The sequence below is a fragment of the Callorhinus ursinus genome, unplaced genomic scaffold, assembly GCF_003265705.2.
Source record: "Callorhinus ursinus isolate GAN/ISIS: 27379988/994484 unplaced genomic scaffold, GSC_fseal_2.0 scaffold40, whole genome shotgun sequence".
In the NCBI taxonomy this organism is placed as follows: domain Eukaryota; kingdom Metazoa; phylum Chordata; class Mammalia; order Carnivora; family Otariidae; genus Callorhinus; species Callorhinus ursinus.
Genome location: NW_027397102.1, coordinates 9,701,412 through 9,715,651, shown reverse-complemented (window position 1 = coordinate 9,715,651; position 14,240 = coordinate 9,701,412). Strand labels below are relative to the sequence as shown.

The 14,240-nt window shown below is 34.1% G+C and overlaps 1 protein-coding gene across 3 annotated transcripts in view; it reads left to right on the top strand.

The window, feature by feature from the left end:
* Positions 1 to 14,240, top strand: part of RPS6KA6 (ribosomal protein S6 kinase A6) — a 196,037-nt gene that overhangs the window by 160,944 nt on the left and 20,853 nt on the right. For all 3 annotated transcript variants that reach the window (XM_073880924.1, XM_073880923.1, XM_025879483.2), the window contains 2 exons: positions 4,493 to 4,569; positions 6,180 to 6,297. In XM_073880924.1, the coding sequence (XP_073737025.1) occupies positions 4,493 to 4,569; positions 6,180 to 6,297 (195 nt within the window). The remainder of the gene's footprint in view (positions 1 to 4,492; positions 4,570 to 6,179; positions 6,298 to 14,240) is intronic.

Here is a 14,240-nt window from a genome sequence, read left to right as displayed (position 1 = left end):
ATTGTCTAATTTGTCGGCATATAGTTGCTCATAATATGTTCTTAAAATTGCTTGTATTTCTTTGATGTTGTTTGTGATCTTCGTCTTTCATTCATGATTTTATTTACTTGGGTACTTTCTCTTTTCTTCTTGATAAGTCTAGCCAGGGGTTTATCAATCTTATTGTTTCAAACAACCAGCTCCTAGTTTCATTGATCTGTTCTACTCTTCTTTTGTTTTCTATTTCATTGATTTCTGCTCCTCCTTATTATTTCTCTTCTTCTGCTAGATTTAGTCTTTATTTGCTGTTCTTTCTCCTTCCCTTTTAGGTGTAAGGTTAGGTTGTGTATTTGAGACCTTTCTTGTTTCTTGAGAAAGGCTTGTATTGCTATATACTTTCCTCTTAGGACTGCCTTTGCTGCATCCCAAAGATTTTGAACAGTTGTGTTTTCATTTTATTTTGTTTCCATGAATTTTTTTCATTCTTCTTTAATTTCCTGGTTGACCCATTCATTCTTTAATAGGATGCTCTTTAGTCTCCATGTATTTGAGTTCTTCCTGACTTTCCTCTTGTGATTGTGTTCCAGGTTCAAAGCATTGTCTGAAAATATGCAGGGAATAATCTCAAACTTTTGGTATCCATGGAAACCTTATTTGTGACCTACTATGTGATCTCTTCTGGAGAATGTTCCATGTGCACTCGAGAAGAATGTGTATTCTTTTACTTTAGGATGGAATGCTCTGTATATATCTGTTAAGTCCATCTGGTCCTCTGTGTCATTCAAAGCCCTTGTTTTCTTGTTGATCTTCTGCTTAGATGATCTGTCCATTACTGTGAGTGGGGTGTTAAAGTCCCCTCTATAATTGTATTATTATCAATGATTTTCTTATTAATTGGTTTATATATTTGGCTTCTCCCAATTTAGGGGCATAAATATTTACAATGGTTCAGTCTTCTTGTTTAATAGACCCCTTTGTTATGATACAGTGTCCTTCTTCATATCTTGTTACAGTCTTTTGTTTAAAATCTAGTTTGTCTGATAGAAGGATGGCCACTCCAGCTTTCTTTTGATGTCCATTAGCATGGTAAATAGTTCTCCACCCCCTCACTTTCAATCTGGAGGTGTCTTTCAGTGTAAAATGTGTCTGTTTGAAGTGGAATATTGATGGGTCTCATTTTTTCATCCATTTTGATATCATTTGTCTTCTGATTGGAGTATTTAGTCCATTTACATTCAGAGTAATTATTGAAGGATATGAATTTAGTGCCACTGTATTACCTGTAAATTCCCTGTTTCTATAGATTGTCTCTGTTCCTTTCTGGTCTGTGTTATTCTTGGGCTCTCTCTTCACTTACAGGATCCCCCTCAATATTTCTTGCATGGCTGGTTTAGTGATCACGTATTCTTTTAGTTTCTTTCTACCTTGGAAGCTCTGCATCTCTCCTTCCATTCTGGATGAAAGCCTTGCTAGATAAAGTATTCTTGGCTTCATGTTCTTCCCATTTAGTACACTGAATATGCCATGCCAGCCTTTTCTGGACTGCCAGGTCTCTGTGGATAGGTCTGCTTAATTTCTTAGGTTATGGACCTCTTGTCCTGAGCTGCTTTCAGGATTTTCTCTTTGTCTCTGAGATATGCATGTTTCACTATTGTATGTTGGGGTGATTTTGAAGGGGGTTTTCTGTGCCTCCTGGATTTGGATGCCTCTTTCCTTCCCCAGATTAAGGAATTTCTCTGCTATAGTTTGCTCCAGTATACCCCTTACCCCTCTCCCTTTCCTCTTCTTCTGGGATCCCAATTATTCTAATATTGTTTCACTTTCTGGTGTCAGTTATGTCTCAAATTCTCCCCTCATGATCCAGTAGTTGTTTATCTTTTTTTTCTCATCTTCTTTATTCTGCATCATTTTGTCTTCTGTATCACTAATTCTCTCTTCTGCCTCATTTATCGTAGTAGTTAGAGCCTCCATTTTATATGGCATCTCATTAATAGCCTGTTTTATTTTGACTTGATTAGATTTTAGTCCTTTTATTTCTCCAGAAAATGATTCTCTAGTGTCTTCTATGCTTTTTTCAAGCTCAGCTTGTATCTTCATAATTGGTATTCCGAACTCTAGTTCTGACATCTTACTTATGTCTGTACTGATTAGGTCCCTGGCAGTCAGTACTGCCTGCCTTTTGTTCTCTTTTTTTGAGGTGAGTTTTTCCTTCTTGTGATTCTATCCAGAGAAGAATAGATGGACAAGAGAACAAAGTGCTGAAATGGCAATAACAACCCCAGAGAAATATATACTAAACAAATCAGAAGAGACTCAAAACTGAAAAAAAATTTTTTTTTAAAGAGGATATAATCAGACAAATGAACAGACTAGAGGAATACACTGGATCCTGTGTGTATTTTGGCCCTTTTGCTGGAAAAGTAGATCCCAAAAGGTACAGAAAGAAAAACTTATATATGTACAAAAATAAATTAAATACAGTTAAAGGATGGATTGTAACTGTAAAATGAAAATTAAAATACAAAAAAGAAAAAATAAGGAATATAAACAGGCAGCTGAATAGAACAGAGCAATACACTATATCCTGAGTGTATTTTGGTCAGTTTGTTAGAAGAAACTACATCTCAAAATTGTAAAGAAAGAAAAACTTTTTAAAAATTTTTTTTACTCTTGTTTTCTATTTCATTGATTTCTGCTCCTCCTTATTATTTTTCTTCTTCTGCTGGATTTAGTCTTTATTTGCTGTTCTTTCTCCTTCCCCGTCATTCCACCCTGAATGTGCCCAATCTTATCTAGAGAGACATTCTTATGGCCAGTGTCAAAGAGGTTACTGCCTCAGTTGTTTTTTAACATCGTTATGGTTTCCTGTCTTAATTTAGGTCTTTAATCCATTTTTTGGTCTGTAATCCATTTTGTGTATTTTTTTGTATGGTGTTAGAAAGTGGTCCAGTTTCATTCTCTTGCATGTGGCTATCCTGTTGTCCCAACACCATTTGTTAAAGACTCTTTTTTTCTTTTTTTTTAATTTTTTATTGTTATATTAATCACCATATATTACATCATTTGTTTTGGTGTAGTGTTCCATGATTCATTGTTTGTTCATAACACCCAGTGCTCCATGCAGAATGTGCCCTCTTTAATACCCATCACCAGGCTAACCCATCCCTCTACCCTCCTCCCCTCTAGAAACCTCAGTTTGTTTTTCAGAGTCCATCATCTCTCCTGGTTCGTCTCCCCCTCTGACTTACTCCCCTTCATTCTTCCTCTCCTGCTATCTTCTTCTTTTTCTTTTTTCTTAAAATATGTTGCGTTATTTGTTTAGAAGTAAAGACTCTTTTTTTCATTGGATATTCTTTCCTGCTTTGTCAACGATTAATTGACCATAGATTTGTGGATTCATTTCTGGGTTTTCTGTTCTATTGAACTATGTGTTTATTTTTGTGCCACTACCATGTTTTCTTAATCATTCCAGTTTTGTAATATAAGTTGAAGTCTGGAATTGTGATGCCTCCAGCTTTGCTTTTCTTTTTCAAGATTGCTTTGGCTGTTTGGGGTCTTTTGTGGTTCCATACAAAGTTTAGGATTGTTTGTTCTAACTCTGAAAAATGCTGGTGGTGTTTTGATTGCATTAAGTGTGTAGATTGTTTTGGGTACTATAGAGATTTTTATAGTATTTGTTCTTGCAATCCATGTCATCTCTTTATTTTTCAACAAACTCTATTAATTTCATAGAGAAATCTCACATGAATATATAATAAACATATTATTTGATATTATAATCACTAGCTCTAAGACATAGAACAACTAGCTGAACTATTGCATGAAAAATTAATGAAACCATTCAGAATGTATCAAATGTGTTTTTGTGATCCAGAAATATACTGCTTTTCCCAAAACATATAAGGCTTTGATGTAAAATATAAATTCATCTTGCTTTCATGAGAGCATATATTATCTTACCATCTTTTGCATGGTAAGGAGGCAATTATAGATATTAAAAGCACAATCTCTAGAGTAAGAATACCAACTGTACTACTTACTAGTTTTGTGATGTTGGGCAAATTATAGTATATTTGCCTTAGTTTCCTCATCTTCAAAAATAGAAATAGTAGTATCTACCTCATAGAGTCAGTGTCAGGATGAAAAGACAGTATTGTGTATAGTACATATTAGGCTCTCTATACAATATTAATCTTAAATTTTGTTGTCTGTGTCTGGTTTTTCTAAGAGGAGGAGTGAAAACTCATTAGGGTCAGGGATCATATCTTCAAAGTTGTTTTTTGTTTAATGACCCATGTTACTCAATCACCTTATTAATAGCATTTACTCAATGCCTGCTAATTGCAAAAGACTTTGCCTTTGACATTACATGAATCTATTATTGAAAAGATTTAAATGACCTAAGCTTTTACATTGTGAATATTTGTGAGATTATTGGAAATACAACTGTCTTTTGGATAATAAAACTGAATTTATACTGAGTAATACCAGATAATGTGTATTTCTTTCTCAGGTTCTTATGCAACAGGGCTATGATGCTGCTTGTGATATTTGGAGCCTGGGTGTCCTTTTTTACACAATGCTGGCTGGGTAAGAAACTTATATATTCAAAATAATACACATCATAATTTGAATTTCATCTGTATATCTCTATCTGTAAAAATAAAATGGATAGATGAATATAGCCTTAAGTAAAATGCTATGAACATTTTAAAGTATCATCTATTGTTTATTTATAAAATGTGAAAACATGAAGTAAGGTGTTTGATGAGGCATTATTCAGATATATAAATTAAAAAAATTTTCAACTAGAACTAAAACTTTTCTAAAAATAAAGCACATATTTTTATTTTGATATTTTACTTTCAGTGCATTAAGGTTTGAAAATGTTTACTTGAACATAAAATAATTTCTTCTTTTAATGGGTATTTGCCCATTGAGCTTGTTGATACTTATTTAAATTTTTAAAATACTTGAATTCTGGCTTTCCTGGTGATAGAGATTAAGTAAGACTGAGCTTTATAAAAAATATAAATAGCAACAGAATACTAAACTCAGAAACATACACAGCAGCCTTCTCTGAAAAAGATAAATATTAAAAAAAAGGAATAATTGGATTATGTTACTGTTGGTAATTTACAAATAATATAAGTGCTGTTATACTCTTAATAATAATGTTATTTAAGAATAAATATTTATGGCTGTAGAAAAAGGCATAGAACAGAATTTGAAGAATTATAATGTAATTATATAATATACTTAGGTATGACTTTTTAAAGAAGGCATTTAGTATAATTTAAATATTCTTGACATAACAGGAGTATTGTAAATATGTTATGAATATTGTGACTGATTTATTTATTGACTTGGTGGTAATTACATATATCAGTGTATTCCAAATATTTGTAGATATGCTATATACTTATACAAAATATTTAGTTATAGACCACAGGAAGTATTAAAGCAAAGAGTAGTTATCTCTACTTAATTGTTACATAAGAGAATTAAGCATTAGCATATTAAGATATCTTCCTCGTACTTCTTAACCATAAGCCTTTCTATTCCCAAATTTGAATACCATTTGCAGTTCTACCTGTTAGAATGTTACAAAACCGATCATTTTTGTTATTCCGTAATTAATTTTTAAACTACTTTAACTTTGTACAATCTATTTGTCCTCAACTATAGAGGTTTTTTGTTATATTGATATAAATATTTAACCCATTGTTTATAGACATTAATTAAAATATTGTTAACCTGTTCCCATGGATAATACTGATAAAATGCTAATGAATAAATTTGAACTAATCAATAAATACATTCTAAATATAAAATTGACAATTTCTTCATAGTAGGTATATTTGGTTTACTAACTTATTGCCTGGGAGAATACAAAATTTTCATGTTTTATTCTGGTCCAATTTTAAGCCTATAGCTTTACATGAAATGCCACCTTTATTTTATTTTACATTGATTAACTGATCAAAGGAAAAAATATCGATGAAGGCAAGACTCTATTAATTAATTCATTAGGATTAAGTTCATTGAAATGTAAAATTTGAAGAATGAAGGAAAATATTAGATGATACTCTTAATTTGCTGTAGTAAATATTTGCATGTTGTCTTATACTCTTCACTTTTAATTAGATTTAATTTGTATGTTAGGCCCTAATGTCTTTTAAAATCTATTTTATTAATAGCTACACTCCATTTGCTAATGGCCCCAATGATACTCCTGAAGAGATACTGCTACGTATAGGCAATGGCAAGTTCTCATTGAGTGGTGGAAACTGGGACAATATTTCAGATGGAGCAAAGGTATAAATTATAAATATCTTTGGTTTTGTTGCATTCACTTTAAATTGCTGAAATCTTTAAGTTATACCCTAGTCTGTATTTGCAGAGTATCCGATGGTGTTATATGTCCTTATTTGTTTTTAAGTCAACTCACATTTATATGTGGTTTGAACAAGATGAAGGCTGACTTTTTTTTCTACCATGCTTCTAGGCGATATTTCTCTCATATCAGTTCATATGTGTTCAAGGAATATAACCTATTTTCAGTATTAACCAAAACTAAAAATGTAAATCTACTGGGGAAAAATGCAAATTTAAAGCCAACTAGAGCTGATTTCTGCATTTAGTGTATTTTTACACATCATTTTTTCTTTAACACAGACATTGACTAGTGATTATGCAGTTTTAATGTTAACTTACTCTTTGAGAATATACAGACTTTTTATCAGTACCACCTAGATACTTATTATTGAAAACTTAGAGCTGTCCAATAGAAATATAATGTAACCCACATATGTAATTTAAAAAATTCTAGTGGCCACATTAAAAAACAAAAAAGAAACAGGTGAAATTAATTTTAAGAATATCTTTTATTTAACCTGGTATATCCACAATATATCATTTCAATATCTAAACAGTATAAAAATTAATAAGATATTTTACATTCTTTTTTTTATACTAAGTCTTAAGGACCTGGTGTGTAGTTTATACTTAGAGCCCATATAAATTTGGACTACCCACATTTTTCAAAAAATTTTTTTTTCATTTTTTATTTGTAGTTGACACACAATGTTACATTAGTTTCAGGTATACAGCATAGTGATTCAACTAGTTTATACATTATACTATGCTCACTACAAGTTGGACTACCCATATTTTAAAAGGCTTAATAGCCACATATGGCTAATGGCTGCCATAGTAGGCAGTACAGTTTCAGTGTAACCGGCCTGATTTAATTTAGGGAAAAAAAATTAATCAAACCTTGACTATGAACTCTTTTAACGTATATAATTTAAAAATTTTGAGTTTTAATTTTTTTTAAGATTTTATTTATTTATTTGACAGAGAGACACAGCAAGAGCAGGAACATAAGCAGGGGGAGTGGGAGAGGGAGAAGCAGGCTTCCCGCTGAGCAGGGAGCCCGATGTGGGACTCGATCCCAGGACCCTGGGATCATGACCTGAGCCGAAGGCAGACGCTTAACGACTGAGCTACCCAGGCGCCCCAAAATTTTGAGTTTTAAAACAAAAATCCAAAGGCTGTCAGTATGTGGCTTATAGGGTCCTGAAGCTTTAAGCTGCAATTTGAAGTAGAAAACAATTTAAGACAAAAGGAATTGCTTATATGTAATATCTGCTAATTATAAAACATAACTGTCTCAAGAATACTAGCTTATCTGTAGAGTATATTGTGGAGTAAATCTCATATCCTAATTATTATAGAGTAAATAAATCAGGGATTTGATTGTAACTGCCTTTTAAACATTAGAAAAACACATAAGGAATTATGTTTGGATCTTAGCTATGACACAAGTGTACCGTGTGGTATAGTAGAAAAAACACACAATTGGAAGCCAGGAGTATTATTAGTTTGTTAACTACTAACTAGCTGCCTCAGTTTTCTCATCTAAAATTTGGGGATTAAATTCTCCAAAATTCCATTTCTTTGCAGTTTGGTTTATTTATAGTTTCTTGTATCTCTCCATGTAAAGTGATTGAAACTACTAATATTATTCAATAAATACTTGTATGTTTTAGTCAGCCAGTTTGTTTTTTAGAAAATGCATTTTCCCAAGGAGTAAGTCCAATGTTTAAATCTATACACATGATCCTCTTGCATTTCTTTTAAAAAAATAACTAGCAACAGTGAATGTAATGCTGAAATAGAGATTCATATGACAATTATGCTTAGATTTCAGTTTTCCATGTTCCATGTGTTTTATGTTTGAGTCTGTCTAGTGCTTAAGAAATAATAATACAGGGCACGTGGGTGGCTCAGTCGATTAAGCGTCTGCCTTTGGCTTAGGTCATACTTCCAGAGTCCTGGGATTGAGCCTGCTTCTCCCTCTGCTGCTCCCCCTGCTAAAAAAAAAAAAAAAGAAAAATAATAATACATATTTAAGTTTAGTTTTATTCTCACCTCCTCTTTTAGTGTGATATTCTGGAGTAATTAACATAGGAAAAGATATTGGGGGATATTGTTGAAATATTTCACAAGGTCTTTCATGTATTCCCTTCTTATGGATCAAGTGACTTTAGTTCTGTCTTTGAAATGTTTCTGAAAATGGTGGCAAATGCTGAGCAAAGGAACTATATGAGCCTTCTAAAAAAAAAAAAACCTATCTCCTGTACATTTTAACAGTTTGATTTTTTTGTTTGTTTTAAATTAGTGATAAAGGTAAACTATTCTTCAGTTGCCCATAACTCCTTAAACTAGCACCCCTTAGTTGTGAGAATTGTGGCATTTGCTATCATCTCTTTTCTTTTAACATATAGTACATCACTAGTTTTTGGCATAGTGTTCAATGATCCATTAGCTGCGTATAACACCCAGTGCTCATCACATCATGTGCCCTCCTTAATGTCCATCACCCAGTTACCCCAACCCTCCACCCACCTACCTTTCCACAACACTTAGTTTTGTTTTGTTTTGTTTTGTTTTGTTTTGTTTTGTTTTCCTGGAGTTAAAAGTCTCTCGTGGTTTGGCTTACTATCATCGCTTGACAGTTGCTTTACTTAATTGCAGTTCATTACAATTTTTAAATGTTCTTCTTGCTATTGGTGAATGCCAACACCAGAAGCATATAGAAGATGATTCTGTTTGCCTCCTGTCCATGCAGAGTTCATAAACTTTGTTCATTCAGTTAAAGTATGGTAGGGGTGAGAGGTGGTAGTTTTATGTGTTTTATTGCTACAACAGTTTCAGCTAACTCCTCACCTCCAAACTGCAGGCTTCAAAAACATTGGCATTTTACTACGTCCCTTTTGTAAAACAGGGAAAACAAGAAGTATCTTGTAAACTAAGCAAAAGTAGAAGAGGCAAGAGTAATGAAAATCTCATGGTGTCACTCCATATAAACACAATAATACCTGATTAATTAGAAGACTGTTCTATCTAAATTTTATTGTATTTTAAGTAAACAAAGTGTTACTTTTTTCAAGTACATAGACTTTTAACCAACAAAGAGTTGACCAGTAGAAGTTCTTATGGAACAATTATTTATGACTTCTTCCCTCGTCTCCTGTAAAAAAAGTGACTTCTACTTTTCCTCTACTGTCTTCCCATTACTATGTTGTATGTACTTTATTAGAGCACTTAATACATTCTCCTTTGTCATGTATTTGTGTGCATTTTTATTCTTCCTCCTCAGTGTTTAAATGTCATACTCATTTTTACATTTTCTAACACACTTAGCATAATACTTATTTGAATACTTTTTCATAAACTAATCTTTTCTTCAGATATACCCTCCATTGTTAAATTGCACACTAAGATTTTTCTGTCTGTATATAAAGATAGATACTGTCCTATTGTGAAAGACTGTAAATTTGCAAAAAGTGGCCAGGTTTTACATAAATAGTTATTTTTCATTTTGGCTTGAATGTTCTTTTAATAGAAGAGTCTTTGTTTACATATTTATAAGTCATAGATTTCTGGAGCTGAAAGGGACCTGGTCCATCATTGTGTAGTTAGACAAACCAAGGTGTGTAGAATTTATCTTGTCATGCTCATACACCAATGAATGGCAGAGCTGGAGTTGATTTTCAGTCCAGTATTCTTTTCATTCTACTATAAGATAGAGAAGACTTTCTGGAGAAAGAAAGGCTTTATTAGTTTGCCTTATGTGAGTTGAATGAAAGAGAGAGATCTATAAACCTTTAATCATAACAGCAAAGGTGTTCTTGTTCACCCAGTTCTATTATGTAATATGAAATTTAAGTATACCAAAACTTAACGTTTACATAATCTATATTACAGAAGAGTATAACGCTTAAAACATTTTAACGAAATTCTTTTAAAACTTCTAGTACCATAGCTTTTATTTTAATTTGTTTTCTTTTTTTTTGCTAAGTATGTTTCTTTATTTTTTTATTATGTTATGTTAATCACCATACATTACATCATTCCTTTTTGATGTAGTGTTCCATGATTCATTGTTCGCTATATAACACCCAGTGCTCCATTCAGTACGTGCCCTCTTTAATACCCATTACCAGGCTAACCCATCCCTCCACCCCCTCCCCTCTACAACCCTCAGTTTCTCAGAGTCTATAGTCTCATGGTTCATCTGCCACTCTGCATTCCCCCCTTCATTTTTCCCTTCCTACTATCTTCTTTTTTATCATATAATGTATTATTTTTTTCAGAGGTATAGGTCTGTGATACAACAGTCTTACACAATTCACAGCGCTCACCATAGCACATACCCTCCCCATTGTCTATCACCCAGCCACCCCATGACTCCCACACCCCACCACTCCAGCAACCCTCAGTTTGTTTCCTGAGATTAAGAATTCCTCATATAAGTGAGATCATATGATACATATCTTTCTCTGATTGACTTATGTCACACAGCATAATACCCTCCAATTCCATCCACGTCATTGCAAATGGCAAGATTTCATTCCTTTTGATGGCTGCATAATGTTCCATTGTATATAAATACCACATCTTCTTTATCCATTCATCTGTCGATGGACATCTTGGCTCTTTCCATACTTTGGCTATTGTGGACATTGCTGCTATAAACATCGGGGTGCACGTACCCCTTTGGATCACTACATTTGAATCTTGGGAGTAAATAACCAGTAATGCAATTGCTGGGTCATAGGGTAGCTCTATTTTCAACTTTTTGAGGAAGCTCCATACTGTTTTTCAGAGTGGCTGCACCAGCTTACATTCCCACCAACAGTGTAGGAGGATTCCCCTTTCTCTGCATCCTGGCCAACATCTGTCATTTCCTGACATTAATTTTAGCCATTCTGACTGGTGTGAGGTGGTATCTCATTGAGGTTTTGATTTGGATTTCCCTGATGCCGAGCGATGTTGAGCACTTTTTCATGTGTCTGTTGGCCATTTGGATGTCTTCTTTGGAAAAATGTCTGTCCATGTCTTCTGCCCATTTCTTGATTGGATTATTTGTTCTATGGGTGTTGAGTTTGATAAGTTCTTTATAGATTTTGGATACTAGCCCTCTATCTGATATTCCATTTGCAAATATCTTCTCCCATTCTGTCGGTTGTCTTTTGGTTTTGTGGACTGTTTCCTGTGCTGTGCAAAAGCTTTTTTATCTTGATGAAGTTCCAATAGTTCATTTTGGCCCTTGCTTCCCTTGCCTTTGACGATGTTCCTAGGAAGAAGTTGCTGCGGCTGAGGTCGAAGAGGTTGCTGCCTGTGTTCTTTAGGATTTTGATGGACTCCTTTCTCACATTTGGGTCTTTCATCCATTTTGAGTCTATTTTTGTGTGTGGTGTAAGGAAATGGTCCAGTTTCATTCTTCTGCATGTGGCTGTCCAGTTTTCCCAGCACCATTTGTTGAAGACACTTTTTTCCATTGGACATTCTTTCCTGCTTTGTCGAAGATTAGTTGACCATAGAGTTGAGAGCCCATTTCTGGGCTCTCTATTCTGTTCCATTGATCTATGTGTCTGTTTTTGTGCCAGTACCATACTATCTTGATGATTACAGCTTTCTAATAGAGCTTGAAGTCCGGAATTGTGATGCCGCCAGCTTTGCTTTTCTTTTTCAACATGCCTCTGGCTATTCGGGGCCTTTTCTGGTTCTATAAAACTTTTAGGATTATTTGTTCCATTTCTTTGAAAAAAGTGGACGGTATTTTGATAAGGATTGCATTAAATGTGTAGATTGCTCTAGGTAGCATTGACATCTTCACAATATTTGTTCTTCCAATCTATGAGCATGGAAGGTTTTTTGCATTTCCTTGTGTCTTCCTCAATATCTTTCATGAGTATTTTATAGTTTTCTGAGTATAGATCCTTTGCCTCTTTGTGTAGATTTATTCCTAGGTATCTTACGGTTTTGGGTGCAATTGTAAATGGGATCGACTCCTTAATTTCTCTTTCTTCTGTCTTGTTGTTGGTGTATAGGAATGCCACTGATTTCTGTGCATTGATTTTATATCCTGCCAATTTACTGAATTCCTGTATGAGTTCTAGCAGTTTTGGGGTGGAGTCTTTTGGGTTTTCCACATATAGTATCATATCATCTGCCAAGAGTGAGAGTTTGACTTCTTCTTTGCCGATTTGGATGGCTTTTATTTCTTTTTGTTGTCTGATTGCTGAGGCTAGGACTTCTAGTAATATGTTGAATAGCAGGGGTGATAATAGACATCCCTACCATGTTCCTGACCTTAGGGGAAAGGCTCTCAGTTTTTCCCCATTGAGAATGATATTCGCTGCGGGTTTTTCATAGATGGCTTTTAAGATATTGAGGTATATACCCTCTATCCCTGTACTCTGAAGAGTTTTGATCAAGAAATGATGTGGTACTTTGTCTTATGTTTCTTCTGCATCTATTGAGAGGATCATATGTTTCTTGTTCTTTCTTTTGTTAATGTATTGTATCACATTGATTGATTTGTGGATGTTGAACCAACCTTGCAGCCCAGGAATAAATCCCACTTGGTCGTGGTGAATAATCCTTTTAATGTACTGTTGGATCCTATTGGCTAGTATTTTGGTGAGAATTTTTGCATCCATGTTCATCAGGCATAGTGGTCTGTAATTTTCCTTTTTGATAGGGTCTTCATCTGGTTTTGGGATCAAGGTAATGGTGGCCTCATAAAACAAGTTTGGATGATTTCCTTCCATTTCTATTTTTTGGAACAGTTTCAGAAGAAAAGGTATTAATTCTTCTTTAAATGTTTGGTAGAATTCCCTTGGGAAGCCAGCTGGCCCTGGGCTCATCTTTGTTGGGAGATTTTTGATGACTGCTTCAATTTCCTTAGTGCTTATAGGTCTGTTCAGGTTTTCTTTTTCTTCCTGGTTCAGTTTTGGTAGTTTATACATCTCTAAGAATACATCCATTTCTTCCAGATTATCAAATTTGTTGGCATATAGTTGTTCACAATATGTTCTTATAATTGTTTGTATTTCTTTGGTGTTGGCTGTGATATCTCCTCTTTCTTTCATGATTTTGTTGATATGGGTCATTTCTCTTTTCTTTTTGATAAGTCTGGCCAGGGGTTTATCAATCTTATTAATTGTTTCTAAGAACCAGCTCCTAGTTTTGTCGATCAGTTCTACTGGTCTTTTGGTTTCTATTTTATTGATTTCTGCTCTGATCTTTATTTTTTCTCTTCTGCTGGGTTTAGGCATTATTTGCTTTCTTTCTCCAGCTCCTTTAGGTGTAGGGTTAGGCTGTGTATTTGAGACCTTTCCTGTTTCTTGAGAAAGGCTTGTATTGCTATATACCTTCCTCTTAGGACTGCCTTTGCTGCATCCCAAAGGTTTTGAACAGTTGTGTTTTCATTTTCATTTGTTTCCATGAATTTTTTTAATTCTTTAATTTCCTGGTGGACCCATTCATTCTTCAGTAGGACGCTCTTTAGCCTCCATGTATTTGAGTTCTTTCCAACTTTCCTCTTGTGATTGAGTTCTAGTTTCAAAGCATTGTGGACCGAAAATATGCAGGGAATGATCCCAGTCTTTTGGTACCAGTTGAGACCTGATTTGTAACCTAGGATGTGATCTATTCTGGAGAATGTTCCATGGGCACTAGAGAAGAATGTGTATTCTGTTGCTTTGGGATGGAATGTTCTGAATATGTCTAAGTCCATTTGGCCCAGTGTGTCATTGAAAGTCTTTATTTTTTTGTTGATCTTTTGCTTAGATGGTCTGTCCATTTCAGTGAGGGGGATGTTAATGTCCCCAACTATTATTGTATTGCTATCGATGTGTTTCTTTGCTTTTGTTATTAATTGGCTTATATAATTGGCTGCTCCC